Source organism: Abramis brama (assembly GCF_963993115.1).
Source record: "Abramis brama genome assembly, chromosome: 3".
In the NCBI taxonomy this organism is placed as follows: Eukaryota; Metazoa; Chordata; class Actinopteri; order Cypriniformes; family Leuciscidae; genus Abramis; species Abramis brama.
In genome coordinates this window covers 46,994,326-47,011,321 of record NC_139965.1, presented here as the reverse complement: position 1 = coordinate 47,011,321, position 16,996 = coordinate 46,994,326, and the positions used below count along the sequence as shown (strand labels likewise).

The window sequence follows — 16,996 nt, the reverse complement described above, 5'->3', positions numbered from 1 at the left end:
CTCATTAATACCACAGATCTAGAATAGTGCGCACCATGATTAACAGGTGACTGGGCATTTATTTTCAGTAAACTAATGTTTGTAGTTTGTTATTGTACAGTTGCACAAATTAAAATCAGTCAAAGGAAAATAAATACATTTAAAATGGACCACAGAGATAAATGAGGGTTTGCAAAAAATATAGTCTTTATTACAAAACATGAACACCAACATTTTTAGCCAATATTTACCTTTTACAATTAGTTTGTACATACTAAAGTTTAGTATTGATGTCATAAGAATTCACATGGTTCAGACAAATTAGTTAGTTGATAGTAGTTTTAAAAAGGTGCAAAGCCCTTGTGATTAGATCAAGTGAAAGCACATCAAGCAGTAAATTAATTTCATTTAGCAGACACATTTTGCATCATACTAGTATGTAAACAATTATAGTTGTTTATTAAGATATGTTAGTATTCGTCAAGAGTCAAATTCACTAAACTGGGCAGGGTGAATTTCTCTGCAGGAGAAGGAGGGGAAAGACTCTCAAGCTTGTCCAGATCAAGAAAGAAAAGCCTCTCGTCAGCAGTCCAGTGGCTCAAACCTGGGCTCTTCCTTGAATGTACTGGGGAGTCTTTGAAAGGGGATTTATCTAAAGAGGGCTCCAAGCACATTTGTGTCATCAGTTCAACAGGTGGCAGTATAAGTTCTTCCTCTCGCTCCTTGTTACTGTGGATCTCCTCTGAGCAGTCACTGTTAAATGACACCTCATCCTCAAAAAGATTTGGGAGCTCCTCCTGAGCAATGTTGAATTTAATAACATCACTTGAGCTTTGGCTGTTAAAAGCCTCCAGCTGCGAGGAGTCCCATGACACAGTTGAGTGAAGGGGTGACCCCTGCTGGACAGGAGGGGGACTACAATGGGCAAGAGTAGTTGAAAATAAGAGGGAAGGCTCTGGACTTGGTCTTGTGCCAGGGCTGTTCACCTCAACCATTGGCGTTTTGAGCCAAGAAAGACTGTCATGCTGATTCCAAGACGCTTGTTTCTTCTCAGCCATGCCTTCCTCCACAGCTTTTCTCCACGAACTTCTCACATCCTTAACTAGGGAGAGTTCATTAAAAAAGATAAATAAACAAAGCTAGGCTACAAGTTTAAAAATATTTTTAATGAAGAGTGAGCTAACTGTTTATAACTCAAAATACTTAAAATGGAGAAGAAATCAAAAGACTTGTACTTAGACTCTCAGGGGTGCGGCATAGTTGTTTCCTAGCTGAAAAAGGGTCAGATATGGCATTTAGTAACTGCCCAAGGTCCACATCACTCCTTCCATTGACTGGACTCATGATCACTGCCTCTGCAAACTGGGAACCAAACAGCAAATTAACCTTTTCACTTTATATAAACTCAAGCAGAGGATTGTCTGCTCCGTATCTGTCCGTGGCGATTTCTCTCAGTTCGCACCGGTCATCAGAGAGCAGGTTTGATATAGGGAAAACTTGTGATGAGTAGTGCACTTCTCAGGACTGCCCATGTATCAGTTTCCCAGAGCAAAATCTACAAGGCACTAAACTGCAAACACAGCAATTTTAATCTGTTGTTCAGTTGTGGTAAAAAAAAAATAAAAAAAATCCAAAGATCTAAAATTACCTGTAAGTACCGTTACAGTCAGAAGACGTTTGATCTAAGCTATAAGCCCCCATAAAGCACCATTGTTAAAAAAAGCATGTACAGAATCGGTTAAAATTTGCCAAGGAACACATCAATTGTTCCAAAGAAAAATGTTGCAATTCTGTGGACTGATGAGAGAAAAATCGTTCTTTTCGGGTCTAGTGTTCATCTACAGTACGTCAGGCGGGTACTAAATTCAAGCCACAGTACACTGTGAAGACAGAAGCATGGTGGCGCAAAAATCTTGGTATTGGGATGTTTTTCATACTACAGTGTTGTGCCTATTTTATTGTACACCAGGGATAGATCAGTTTGAATACATCAAAATACTTGAAGAGATTGTTGCCCTATGCCGAAGAGGAAATGCCCTTCAAATGGGTCTTTCAACTAGACAACAACCCCAAGCATACAAGTGCTCAGTCGTGTGCTTTGGGGTCGTTGTCTAGTTGAAGACAAGCAACATCTTGGTTCCAGACAAAAAGGACTGAGGTAATGGAGTGGCCAGCTCAATCCCCTGACATCAACCCCTTTAAAAACTTGTGGAGTGACATTAAGAATGCAGCTTCTGAAGCAAAACCCCAAAATTCACAGCAACTGTGGAATGCATTTCATTCATACTGGGCTGAAATACCAGTTTCTAGTTGCCAGACGTTGGTTGACTCAAAGCAACGCAGTTATCAAAAACAATGGTTATGCAAATAAATATTAGTTCAGTAATTTAAAGGGAAGTTAAATCTTAAACGTCCTCAGTAGTTGTATTAAATTACCTCTATGTACTCAAAAAATAAAATAAAATCACATACTTGACTTGCTAAGTTGTCATACTCCAAATCTAAAATTTGAGCCTTGTTCTTTAGGACAGAGGTCTTTGTTGAGTGCAGACTTCTCCTGTGGCTAGGCTGCAAGAGAGGAGGGGGGGGATACAAGTCATGTTGAAAACAACAAACAAGGTGGAACTTACTGCTCTCCAGGGGGTAAACTAAGGCAGAAATACATGCATCAACAGTTTTCAAACATGCTCACAGATCAAGTATGATGCATGCAAACATTCCATTATTTGCATGTACATCTGGGGTTATTCCAGAAAGCACGGATTGTAAAATTAACTTTTTCGCACAGTACATTTATATAAACTCAAGCAGAGGATTGTCTGCTCCGTATCTGTCCGTGGCGATTTCTCTCAGTTCGCACCGGTCATCAGAGAGCAGGTTTGATATAGGGAAAACTTGTGATGAGTAGAGCACTGCTTAGGACTGCCCATGTATCAGTTTCCCAGAGCAAAATCTACAAGGTACTAAACTGCAAACACAGCAACTGAGATAAGGTGTTTATTTGTGCCACCATGCATGGGGCTAAAATGAAGAGATACAAGCAGAAAAAGCATAGAGCTTAGCAATACAAAACTACCTGTACTGGACTGGCTGTCTGAATTTTAACCGGGTAAAGCAAGGGAGATTGACATGGTGGTGCGTCAAAAGTCGTCATTTTTTTGGAAAAGCTGCTGTCAGAAGACAGCAGGACCCCCTTATCTTCAGCTGCCATTGAAGTGCTGTTGAGAAATTGGGGAGGAAGTTACACTTTGTTTCTATGAAAATTGAACAAAAGTTATTTTCCCAACATTCACTATTTAGAAAGACTAAAATTTTGCTGTACGTTTTGAGCTCTGGCTCCAGTTGGATTTCTGGCTCAAAATGGACATCTGTCACTGTTACCTCTGGTTTTCTTTTTGACGGCTGCTCTAGCAGTTCTCAAAAGTGAGGGAGAAGAAAAAAGAAAAAAAAAAGGATAATTACACCATCTCTACAGAAGAAAGATATCACATAATGCTCCCATTTAAGCTGTTAACTTACCAGGTAGTTTATATGGATATTGTGAGAGGACACTAGCCTCAAAGCTAGCCTCAGAAGCCGGCTCAAATGAGAGAGGAGCCATTGGAGAGACAAAGTCAAGAGCCTATTAAATGTTACAGAAAGCAGATCATCCTCATTGAAACAAAGTCAGAACATTGAAAAAGTTGCACCAAACTAAACGTGTGACTTTTGTATGCATACTGCTTTGTATAATCTGGACACAGCAAAGTTTCAAAGACAAAGTGAACTGTATGACCAGTGAACCTAAATAACCTAAATGGCTAAACTGACAGCATAGATTTAAAAGCAGCAATGACTTCGCTTACAGGATCCTCTATAAGAAAAGAGGTCAGGGGTGTGTTTTTCAAACACACTGCCCATTTGTTCTCCCAGTTCTCCTCCATTCTTCTAATAGAGACCTTGATCTCGGTTGCATCCTCTTTAATCAGTTTCCGCCTGGAAAGATTAAAATCAATTAAAAAAAGTAAGTAAATTGTACATTCTAAACATTTGACTTCAAGTGTTAAACTGAAACACTATAATATGTTCAAAAGCTGAACAACCAGTAAAAGGTCCCCAAATTCATTGTGTTCCTTCACATACCATTATACTCAGGTGACTGAACCCAGAGGATATGGCCACAGATTTAAATTGTCAACACATGAATCAAATTAGACATTGATCAATCAGAGATTAACTCACTGGTGGTGACAATAATTTTCAAAATTAAATGAAACCAGGTGTTTTTGTTTTTCATTTTGTCTTTTAATGTAACGTTTAACAAACAACTTTAAAACTAATCCAGACATATGGTCAGTCATTTAAATAACACTCCAAGTGTAAAGGACACATAACTTGATTATTAATGTTCAAGAGCACGTTTAATTGTACCTGATAAGCTTAAGGTTTTCTTTTGAGCGGCTGAAAAGCAAGGCATTCTCCTGAAGGTCTTTGTGTTGAAGCTGTACACTCGGGCCTCCAATTTTCGCTCTCTCCTCATTAAGGACATGTAATCCCTCATTTAGAAGCTCCAACAAAGGCACGATGACAGGCTGCCCTCCCTCATACAAGCTACCAACACTGGACTATGGACACAAATAAAACTTACTGTAAGAATTTTCAACACCAAAATAGAAATACTGATCTATTGAGATTTTAGGAAATGCATCACGTGTTCATAAACACAAAAACGCATACATTTTCACAAGTTTTCCTTTTCTGCCTGTAGATCTCACCTGGTGGGATAGTTGCTCCATGCTTTCACGAAGAACTGCAGGCAACTTCACACTCAGGTTCTGCCCACCCAAGATGTACTGGTCCACCTGTCCATGGATCACACCCTCCATTACCTTTCGTTCTCCTTCAAGGGTGGATAAGACTCTGTCTGTCTCATTCCAAAGGCCTCGCACCTGAGAACGTAGTTTACACAAAAAAATATATATATTAGAAATATTAGTACTGACATTTCAGTAGTCAAGAGATTACTTATTAGAAAAAGAAAGTGAACATGTGGTGCAAACCTTTAGATTTTTTGCAATAATGTCTTCCTTTAAATCTGCATTACAGTCATGTTTTCTACAAACAAAAAACATTGTTTTTAGTGAAGTGAAAATAATCTGTGCAATTTACTTCAACAAAGCTGTGAAAAAAATATTTTAGAGATTTACTTAAGCAAATTATCATATTTGGCATCCTCTGCATCAAGGTCCCTCAAAGACTTTTCCAAACCTCTGAAAAAAACCCAAAAAAACCCCATCTTGGTTACGCATATAACCCTGGTTTCCTGAGTAGGGAATGAGACCATGCAACAGTAGCTGACGCTATGAGAACTGCCTCAGCTGTGACGATTGTCTGAAGCCCGTAAAGAAATGTTGTGTCATTGACATCATATAAGGACATACCCATGGCATCAATCCTCAGATTTTGATGAAGGAAGCAGCAGAAAAGGACAAGTATGGTAAGCTATGTATAGGAAACGAGAGACCACATGGCAAGCCTTATCTTACCCATATATTAAGGTCTTGGAGTCTCTACTAACAACTGATTAATTGAATCAGGTGTGTTTGATTAGGAAGAGTTTGAAAATGTGTTGTGTTGGTTTGACTCCAGGGCAGCATCTGAAATCACATACTTCCCTACTATATAGTAGGTGAAAAACAGTATGTGACAAAAGAAGTATGTCCTCCAAATTCAGAAGTACTCATAAAAGAGTAGGCAAAAAGTATTAATTGTGTAGGCAAAAAGTACCCAATGACCAACTTCTTCCGGCGAGATTCGGAAGTATGCATACGATGGACACTTTACAATCCCATGAGGCCACAGGAGAGGATTTATGAATGGCAGTGAAGCAATTATGTAACTGACGCTGGTAGGTCATATGATAATGACAACATGGCGAATGTAGTAAGTCCAGACTATATAGAACATTCCTTTTTAGCGGTCGTGAAGTAATTACTTATTCAAAATAAGTACCTACTCAAGAGTATGAAATTTATGCAAAAACTGAAAGCCCAGGGGTCTGTTCTTTGTACCTCTCTTAAAACATCTGAGATGATCTCTAGCTAATTTGGTTCAATATGCAGATTTGATTAAAATATATGGATTAAGTTGTCTGAGATTACTGCACGTTCTTGTGTTCATTGGAAAGGGCAGATATAACGATACTTGAAACCACAATCAGCAATGCAGCGATTGGCTGGCGGGAAGACAGCAGCGTAATGACATATTAAAAAAGAACATCACACACCTGACAAAAAACTAGAATTTCTGGACCTTTATAAGGAAACAGCCAAGCGACCAATACAACAAAAAAGTTATAATAGATAAATGAAATGTACTGTTTGTTACATGATTGCCAATTATTTCCATTTTTCCCATAATAGCTGCAAATTAATGCACGGCTTAGACTAACTACTGTGTGTAAGACTCCAATAAAATAATTAGGTAATTATTCCCATTCGAATACATTCCTCAATAAGTAAAACTGTGTCTGTATCATGATAGACTATACAACATTATATTATTTGCAAAAAAAATTTTAAAATCATTATCATTTTAAATTATAATAAGGCAATACAATATTACAATAAGGCAGTCTTGCAAGAAAGTAGCTGTGGCTGGGACAGACTTTAAGGATCACCTTTGCTTAAACAGATGCAATCTAATCCTGTTTACATGAAATAAGCCTGCTACCGAGAAGGTTTGAGTTAAGGACTTGTTGCTATGACAGCAACTTCAGGGTGAGCTGTGAAGAATCTAACAATCCTGGATCATGTCAAATCATCAACAATGAAATCCAGCTAATTGAGTAATCCACGTATGAAGAATGGACCCCTGGGCTGTGTTTAAGTAAAAAAATTAAGCCCTTTCGTCACTAACTTTCGTCTCGTTCACTCGAATGGACGAATGGAATGTACTGTCATCGCGACGCAACGAGTGCTCACTATCCTTGCATCCTTGCAATGCATTTAAATGGAACACCCTAAGCCCTTGATCAATTGGAATCCAATATGGAGCTAATTTATTATTAAAAGTTTTAATATTAAATATAAAAAAATACACAAATGAAAATAGCAATATAAACTATAACTGTGTAAAAAAAACAGTAAGCTTAAGCATTAAATGCGGCATTAAATTATTAAATTCTGCCTGAAGTTTCGCTCCCTTGGTCAAAATCAAGGGTTCGAGGGTCTGTCCAACTAAACTTCCCTCATCAACTTAACGAAGTTGAACAGGCTTCAAAATGGCAGTGGAATCCCCCGAGGGGAAGTGCTTAGAGAAGTTTGAAAGCGTATGTCTAAAAGTGGATTTAAACACAGCCCAGGAACAGGGTTGGTAAACAATGCTTTATACCACAGTGCCATGCTATGAGTGGCTGCCATTTAGCAAGCCCGTCCCACAGCACGGTAAGATTTTTTGTTTTTAAAAGAAGTCTCTTCTGCTCACCAAGGCTGCATTTATTTGATCCAAAATACAACAAAAACAGTAATGTTGTGAAATATTTGTATAAATTAAAATAACATTTCTTTTCTAATATATTTTAAAATGCATGTGAATTTTCAGCATCATTAATCCGCCTCATTATTATTAGTATTATTAAATTAACAAAATTACTAAAAACAAAGTAATTACTACTATTGTAATTTCACTATAAAATTGAGAAGGAAAAGTTTTATAATATCAATCATTTTATTTTAATTTACATTACAACTATAAAATTACAATACTAATAGTTATGGCTGTCTTAATTTCTTAATTTTTGAAAATGAAGAAATTAAGACAGCCATAAATATTAGTATTGTAATTTTATAGTTGTAATGTAACAATGTAATAATGTTGTAATGAAACAATCAAATGTTTGAACGTTAAACCATCTAACTTTTATTTTGAGGGAGCCCTTAAAGCTTGTCTTTTGTTGATTTTGTTGGAAAGTATGGAAAGATGGTTGCCGCATGTTGCATTCCCAAATGCATGTTAAAGCGACCAAAACTCAGAGCATATGCAGAGATAGAGTTTGTCTGGAGCAGCATTTATTGAAAACTGACCCACTCTGAGATGCTGCAAACACCGGCAAATAATGAGTTACTGACGGTTTTATTTCATTAATTGCACAGCCCAGGCTGCTTGACCATACAAAACTTCTCAATGACAGGATTGACCACGTCACAGAAAAACCCTGACAGAGAGACATAAATCCCTCCCTAATGAATAAGAAATCTGAGGATTGATGTAATGGGCACGTCCTTATATGATGGCGATAACATAATAAGAGCCATCTATAGCCTCTGCCCTTAAAGAGCTTCTTTGAATACAGTCAATATGAGTTTGCTGCCAGTGTTTGTTAAGTGTGTTTGTGTTCTGTGTGCATGTGTTTTTATTTTACTTTATTTTAATTTTATTTCTATCCTCGTCCAAATGCTCTCTCTGTATGATATGTGTTTATTGATTGAAAATAAAAAATCATAATCACAAAATAATAAGAGCCATCTTATTGGTCAGTGCCATCAGCCAATGAATTGGCGAACTTCAGACAATGGCCGCACCTGGAGGCGTTTCCATAGTATCAGCTTATGCAGCGTTGAGTGAACCTATGAAAGGCAACTAATAGTAAGTAAATTGTCTAAATATAAGATGCATTATCTAACAAAATAAGACTTCCTGTAATGTAACCGATTCAACTGATGTGCAGTGGCTCCAACCAGGGAATGGAGGAATGTGGCCACTCACTTAGCTCTTTTCTGATAGTCTTGTATAAGACAGTCCTGCTCTACGGTCACTCTCTGGAATTGTCTCTTCACCAGCTGAAATCTTTTCATCTCCAGCTCCTTTGAACTCGCTGGTACAGCTGCAGCCTCAGGGACCCACTGGTCATCTAATTGTTGATGTGACAAATGTAGAACACAATTATATCAATTTGAAAACATACCCTGAATATGATAATTTGATCCCTGGATAATAGAAAATAACAGAATTTTTTTTCAAACCCAACTGGACCTGAATGTAAAAAGCAGAGATGTCTGCACAGCCTGCAGCCCTAAACACCAGTGGCGAGTGGGAACTTTTTCAACTAGGTATGACACAGACCAAAATAAGAGACGATAAATAAGAAACACCAGGGCAGGCGTAGATTTAAAAGTATGCCCATCTTCCTACCTTATTTGAATGATGATTTTGTTTGAGGAAAAACATGAAAATATATAGGTTATGGTTTAATTTTTGTTAATTTGATTAGTTTGGTCTGCATTTAGATGGTTTTCTGTAATCAATCTGGCAACAGTAAATCATTTTTCTGCTTGGGCGAGCACATTCAAGTAGATAAACCGCTCATAAGCATTGTTTCACCTCAAATGACATTTATGTTTATGTTAATATTAAAGGTGCCGTATGTAATATTGACAGCTAGTGCTTGAAATGGGTACTGAAATTTAAATTCAAAAATTGGAGAGGGTTGTTTCTCCTGCCCCCTCCTCAGACTCGACACTCATGCCGGTTGCCAGTAGACGACACGCAACAGGAACTAGCGCAATTGACAATCGAAGGCAACGAGCCTTACTCTAAGTTGATGAGTTGATTTATCTGCATTTTAACATGCCTCTGAACATAGAGCTATTCAGATGAATGCTGAGGCTTTTTAGGTCAGGTAGAATCTACAATCTCTGACCTAGTTTGTTTGCTGGTTTTTGTGGCTACAATACACTGCCAAATTACAAAATACTATTGAGTAAATTGGCAGTCTGCAGGATAATACACAGATCAAAACAAAAACAGACATTCCGACATGGAACGCACATTTCAAAGTAGAATAACTGGCTGTAGCATTGTTTGTCGGAGAAACAAGTATGTGAACTTAGCATATTTCCTAAATATCTGCAAAAATATTCACAGACTCTTCGAAACTGCATGAATCACGTAAATGGCCTTTTTCCATGTCAGAATGACGAATTTTTATGAAAGGTGACGAGTTTGCAGATATGCTATAATCACCATAAATAAACATTGACATAATACATTAACAGTAGATCATAGGGATATGCAATTAACCGCAATTTATTTTTAATTTCGGCTTCAAACAATTATGAAAACACAATAATTTATATTATTGACTATTCATTGACTGCAAACTGCTCTGAAACCACAAGCCTGTTGAAACGTGCAACGCTCACATTTAATTAAATCACATTAATCCATAATTACAATTCCTTGAATACCTCTTGACATTAAAATACTAGAGACTTTTCTTACACCATTTAAAACATTTAAGACTTTTTATGGCCTTAAATTTGATAAAACTGAATTAAGGGCTTTTTAAGGATCCACAGGGACCCTGGTTTTTGTGGAAATTGCTTCACAGATCTTTAGGAAAACAATAGGGCCCAGAACACTTTCAGTGCTTGGGCCCTAATAATAATGGCATACCTGTGGTCAGTGTCTTCAGTGTTTTCAGCATGACATATTTAGATAAGTGGAGCATCAAGTTGATAAATCTTGGTCCAAAAGCAGAGAGCAAATGTGATGCAGCAACCTTAGGAAAAGCGTTACCTTCCTCGTTCTAAATATTAAATAAATAAATAAAAAAACAATAACATTACAAACCAGTAAAGGTGCATAAAGAGTACAATTAAAGTATTTAGTAAAATACATTAATATTAAACTTAACACATTTTACTCAACACTCAACGTTTTTGCCCCTAAACATTCTCTAGGAACACAAAATGCACAATATTAACAAAGTTTTGTGTAAAACACAAAATTGCACATACCGCTATCTCTTGGAGCCATGCAAAAGCCACCTTGCGAAACTCAGCATCACGTTTATGATCCCAAATTGGCCAGCAATGTCTATACAAACAATAACATTTTTGAATCAGCAATTCAAATCACAACAGATGAGGATTGTAAAATTAAAAAAGTACTAGCTACTGTATAGCTAGTGTTACCTGAAGACGTCTTGGGCACGAGTGGGATTCAGTTTATCAAATAAAAAGTGTATGACAATGTAGAATGCCTCTTTGTTCGGCTTATCAAACATGTTCCTGTAAAAAATAAAATTAAAGCAAGCAAGCAGCATTGATCAGGCCCTCACACCTTGGTGTGTCCGAGCATCCCTAGCCTTTCAAGTACTTCCTGTTTCAAGTCAAAATTCATCATGCAACCAGGGCAACCCTCTACAATGCGAGTAAATCACTCGCATATTGTACGGTATAACAGCTGAAACAGCTGAGTCAGTCTACTACACAACACACTTAATGATTGGGGAGTTAAAACCCTGCCGACGATACTTGTGGTTTTATTTATAAAACATTAAACATAACGTTACTAATTGTTGGGTGTTGCTAATAATTTCCACCATGTTCTTATCGAATTTATGTTTGAAATTAATTTCGTGAGAACAGCTGTTGAAGAAAATGTAATCGAACCCAAATTTTAGGTTCATGGTGAAGGTAGACATTCTTATGGTGATTGATTGTAAGAATGATAAATGCATGTTGATGTCACAGCAATGCGTCTTGAATAAAATATTTTTTCATTAAGTCCTGTTTCTCTTTCTCTCTCTCTCTCTCTTTCTTTTTTTTCTTTGGAGTTATCGGATTCATTTAATTTATTTCAGGCTTTTGGGACATATTTATTTGTCCATCTCTCAATTAGCATTGGTTTGCAATGTTAAATGCAAATCAATGATACATGTTCTTGTTTGTTTGGACAAAATGTTAAAAATATCTTATTTTCAGTGAAAATTTGTAAGTTCTTATTTATTGTTCTATTTATTCTATTTAGCTGTACTATTAAGAAAATAACAAGACTGCAGTAATGCAAAGATGTTATTGTTATTTAACTTTGTAAAAAAATATTAGTTTAATTTGAAAACACTGCATTTATAGTTGTTGTTGCTAGTTTGTATGTTTGAGTTGAGAAATACACATTTCAGCATTTCATCAGTAATCTGTGTGTACATTTTCCTTGATAAGCAAGCAAGCTGACTCATGATACCATTTGTTTATTATATCACAATCGCAATATTGACTTCAATAATCGCAAAATGACATTTTCCTCAACTCGTGCAGCCCTTATATATATATATATATATATATATATATATATATTATGTTATTTAAAGTAACACTTTCTTGTTACATATGTGCAACATTACAGCCGTAAATTAAATAGATTATAAATAATACCTGGATTATGTAGGCTAACTTACATTACATAGCAATGTATGTTTATAATTAAAAAATGGTTTGTATATTCTAAAAAAAACGTTGTGGGGATTTTTAGGGGGCGAAAGATGATGTACGGAAAGAATTTTGCTATTGAGACAGCCCTTAAAATGGCCGACTCCCTGATCAGTGCCCTGACAACAGAAAAAGGGTAACGTTAGCTTATTGAGACGCGCCCTGTGTGGGTAGTGTAACGTACTGAGTTTTGTATACATGTATGGTATGAGTACATTTGTTGGCTGCATTCAATGACTACAAAGATGTACATCTAGGACTAGTGTAATTAAAAGACAAATTATAACGTCAAAAAAGTATGATTCATATAAACTAATATGGTAAAAAAAAAAAAAACAACAACAACAGACGATTACGAGTTAATGACTAAGATATTCAATTACGAGGAAAAGAGATAGCATGACTTACATTCCCAGATTCAGATGTTTGATGTTTTTGGCAACGGTCTCCGGACTGAATTCGAGGCACAGGAGGCACCACCATAAATATTTACCGTGTGTTTTCTGTAGTTTAGACATCTCGCATAATAGAGCAGCGCTTCAGGACAAGTAACTCCGCGATCAACTAGACAAACACTTTGCAAGCTATCAATGATAACCCATTCACACCATAGCTATCGTACAACGCTTGGTCTGGGTGGGACCTACTCAAAAGATAAACAGAATAAAATATTTACTTATATTCAGGATCACAGCAACTTCCTGTTAACCGCCAAATTATTTGAGCGTATTTACAGCGTCCGTTGCTTCGTCTCAAATCTTTGTAGAATCAGACTAGTGTCCTTGTTTAATACTGATTTATATATACAAATAATAGGCTAAAGCAAAATGGCGAAGGCGTCACTCAGGCGAAAGACTATTCAGTGTGTTTATACATTAGCATTTAAGTACGCGATAATACGAGAGCGCGAGAGCGTTGCATGTATTGAAGCACGACCATTGAAATTGGGCGGGACCTGAAATACGTTGCAGTTCCTACTACGGCAAGCAAAAAAGATCAAATACGTCAACTGGAAAACAGAACGCGTCAGGCGCTCTTTTTGTTCAGAAGCAGGAGTCAGGACTTTGTATATTGTTATGACCATGATGATAATTGTTGGTAATGTTTTTTGTTTCTTTTTTCGTTTCTTTTTTTCGTTTCTTTTCTTCAAGCATTTAATAAAAAAATAAAATAAAAAAAGAGAGCACTGAATGAGGTCAATGAAAACATCTGCTCCATATTATGGTGGAATAAGTTTTAATATGTTAAAACACCGTGAGGAATCGAAGTGATTCTAAAATTAAAAATATGTTAAATTATTAAAAAGATCTGGAATGAGGGAACATTACCAAGCAGAAAAGAATCTGTAATAATTAATATAAGGTAACCATGAATCCGAGCAATCCTTTGAATTATAGCTCTGAAAATAAATGTAAAGGGTGACAGTAAATCGACAAATGTATTATTTGGAGAGAGGATTTTTCCAGATGTGGTGGGGGAGCAATGGACTTTTGTGAATTGATAAAAAAAAAAAAAAATACTGGTAAATAAAGAAAATATGATAGCAGTATATTTGACATCAAAAAGCATGATAAAGTTAAATCAGACAAGCATTGAAATTGCATTAATTTAACTGCATTAAAAATGTAGTCCCATTCTTCTGAATATATATATATATATATATATATATATATATATATATATATATATATATATATATATATACATACATACATACATACATACATACAAAAATGGTCTGATGGTATTCCCCAAGGTATTGTTATAATCATGATTAATGGTGTATTTGCATCAGTCAGTGGTAAATTAATAAAGTCATTATTTGCAGATGATGGCTCACTATGGTGCAAACAGCACTTGATCAAGTTTATAAATTGTCAGTGGGGGTTTAAGTTCTCAGATGAAAAGACTCAAACTATTATATGCACTAAAAAGAAAATAAGAGAAGGCTTGTATTTGAAGTTAATAATTTAAATCAAGTTTAAATTGATTTGATTTGATTAAGAAAATGATGAGTTATGTTTTGATAACAGACTATCTAAATCAAAATGTTATGAGGTATGTATGGTTACAGCCTATAATTCTGCATCTAAATCCCAAGAATTTGGAAAGAATTCAGTTGCAGATTAGACCTGCTGTGGAGCATCTATCTACCTTTACAGGTGGAATTGGGAGAAATGCCTTCATACATTAGACAAAAGTGATTATTGATGACATACTGGATACATTTATCAGGTCAAAATCATCTTCAACAAAGAAAGTAGACCCACGTTGGGAATATGGGAAAGGCAAAAACACCAGCTTTGGTTGGATAAAAGGATCACATTATATTTGCAAAATATTTGTCGTGAAACTAAATTATGCACTTATTTGCTCTGACTCAAGTTAAGCCTTATTAAGCATATATGCCCATTCAGATAGAAGGTAGGATATTGTGCTATAAATCCTCCATTTGGATGTTCTCCATTTGTTGAGCTGAGGGACAGGACCAGGCCAGGTGTGGCGGGTTAGCATCAACTGTGCTGAGACTGGAGAGGATGGATGCAGATATGGATGATGAAGATGATTCTTCAATAATTGATAGTGAGGGATGGTTCCAGATCAAAAAAATGGAAAAATATATTCTGAGTCGGATGACAACATTACAGAGGTAGGCGGAAATAACAAGACAAGGAAATGGAGGTGGAATACAAAGTAATAAGCATTTTCTGGAACTGTCGACAACATCAGTAATCCAATGAGACTTATGAAAATAATCAAAAAATCAATAGGTAATATTAAATCAGCAAGATACTTATCAAATAATCGTGTCCTCCGTTTTCTGTAGACAAAAAGCAACAAGAGAATGTTGAAGATCAAATTTTTTAGGTGGTGCAGCAGTCAAATGTCACAGGGGAACTTGACCATCTTAAAGGAGTGATGGAAGTGCCTCTGTCCTTGTCTGAGGAGGTACTAAAGGCACAGATAACAAACAAAATGGTGACTGAAATGAAGCGTTTGCCTTCCAGTAGAAATGGTAGAAAAGAAAGTAGTACTAATGTTGTATTAACTTTCAATTGCAAAAACTTGCCAGAACGCATCAAAATTGGATATGTGTGCTATAATGTGCGTCCGTATGTGAGACCAGCACTGAGATGTTTTTATTGCCAAAGATTGGGTCATGTCACAGCAGTATGAAAAGAGAAAAGAAGATGTTGCACATGTGGTGGAGATCATGATTATGGGCAATGTGGAGAGGGGGTTGAACCCAAATGTTGTAATTTGTGAGGGCCACACATGTAGCGTTTCTTGACTGTAAAGCCAAAAAATAAGCTACAGAAGCAATGAAATACAAAAGAGTACAACATATTTCATATGCTTAAGCAGTTAAGCAAGTACAACACAACCCAATCAAAAGATACATGCAGTCATGAATGTCTCTTGGATGGAAACATGCTTGTGGTAAACAAAGTAAATTTTGTGGCATTTATAGCAGAAGTCATTAACTGCTCAGCTCAATCAACCAAAAGAACTGAAAAGCTGAAAATTGTAATATCTGCAGCTGCTCGACACTTAAGCATTACTGAAATTCCAGTAGAACAGATTCAGATGCTACTTGGACAAACAGAAGGAACTGCAGTGATATGTGATCCTTCGGGAAGTCAAAGAAGTAAAACTATGAAAATGAATATACTGCAATGAATGCCCATGATTGCGAATGGCCAAGAATTTAAAAATGTTGTACATCAGTTAACAGTGTTATTATTTGTATTCAGGAGACTTGGCTTCATCAGCAATTAAATTGTATCATTCCTGGGTACAAGTTGGTTAGAAAGGATAGAATTGGATCAATTATGGGGGATGTGGAACCTTTGTTAAAGATGAGGTAGCTTTTAGAGAAATAATATTAGATACTCAGAGTAAATGTGTTGTTAGAGGTATGGACACATGGAAGGGGAATAAAGGTAGTCAATTTTTATAATCCATGCAATCAGTTAACATTAGATGAATTGAATATAAGAACCAAGGCTGGGGATAATTTGATATGGTGTGGGGATTAATTCACTTTTGGGAAGTTTATGCACAGATGGAAGGGTTGTAGAAGAGTTTATGGAGGAACAAGCTTTAGTATGTTTAGGCCTATATGATGGGAAGGGAACCAGATTCAATATAAGGCATTCATCAGCTTCTTGTCTAGATATAATAATAGTTCCTGGAGTTTTAGCTTTAGAATGTAAGTGGGAAGTTCTAGATCACTCAACATTAGGAAGTTATCATTTCCCAGTAATATGTGTGGTGAGAATGGAAATTTATCAACAAAATAAAACAAAGCAAACTAGGTGGAGGTTTGATAAAGCTGACTGAGATCCATTTAACAAGTTATGCACTGATGAAATGGTGAATATAGTACTGAAGTTGAATAGACATATGTTCTGACAAATTAAATTAAATTAATATAAATGCAGCTGAAGAATCCTAAATCAGAAGGTAAAGGATGAAGATTGTTGCTTGGTGGAATGAAGAATGCACTTAAGCAGTTAAAGATAGAAGTCATTCAGGGAGCTAAGGAAAACATACCTACTGTACAACTTTAATAATATATCAGAGGAAACGGGCACAGGCAAGGAAAATAATTAAGCAAGCTAAAAGGAAATATTGGCTTTCATTTTGCTCCATAATAGGAAGGGAATCTCAGTTGGGAGACGTATGGAGTGTCCTAAAAAATATGGTTGGAGTTTATAGAACACGAAATGAAGGGAAAACAGCGCAGTGACTGAAGAAGAAAA

The 16,996-nt window shown here is 36.2% G+C and overlaps 1 protein-coding gene across 2 annotated transcripts; it reads right to left on the bottom strand.

The window, feature by feature from the left end:
- Positions 1-162: 162 nt before the first annotated feature.
- haus6 (HAUS augmin-like complex, subunit 6) lies at positions 163-13,183 on the bottom strand. 2 transcript variants are annotated; one of them, XM_084109879.1, is made up of 16 exons: positions 12,639-13,183; positions 10,935-11,030; positions 10,758-10,836; positions 10,414-10,546; positions 8,725-8,869; positions 5,166-5,228; positions 5,019-5,073; positions 4,734-4,907; positions 4,390-4,583; positions 3,825-3,954; positions 3,499-3,601; positions 3,302-3,395; positions 3,056-3,197; positions 2,452-2,547; positions 1,215-1,341; positions 163-1,081 (listed from the first exon to the last, which is right to left on the bottom strand). In XM_084109879.1, exons 1-16 carry the CDS (start codon positions 12,746-12,748, stop codon positions 450-452), a joined length of 2,373 nt encoding a protein of 790 aa, XP_083966005.1. In that variant the 5' UTR covers positions 12,749-13,183; the 3' UTR covers positions 163-449. The 2 variants fall into 2 exon arrangements, with proteins under 2 accessions (XP_083966005.1, XP_083966006.1); XM_084109880.1 differs by having other exon boundaries at positions 3,302-3,386; positions 12,639-12,982.
- Between the last annotated feature and the right edge of the window lie 3,813 nt (positions 13,184-16,996).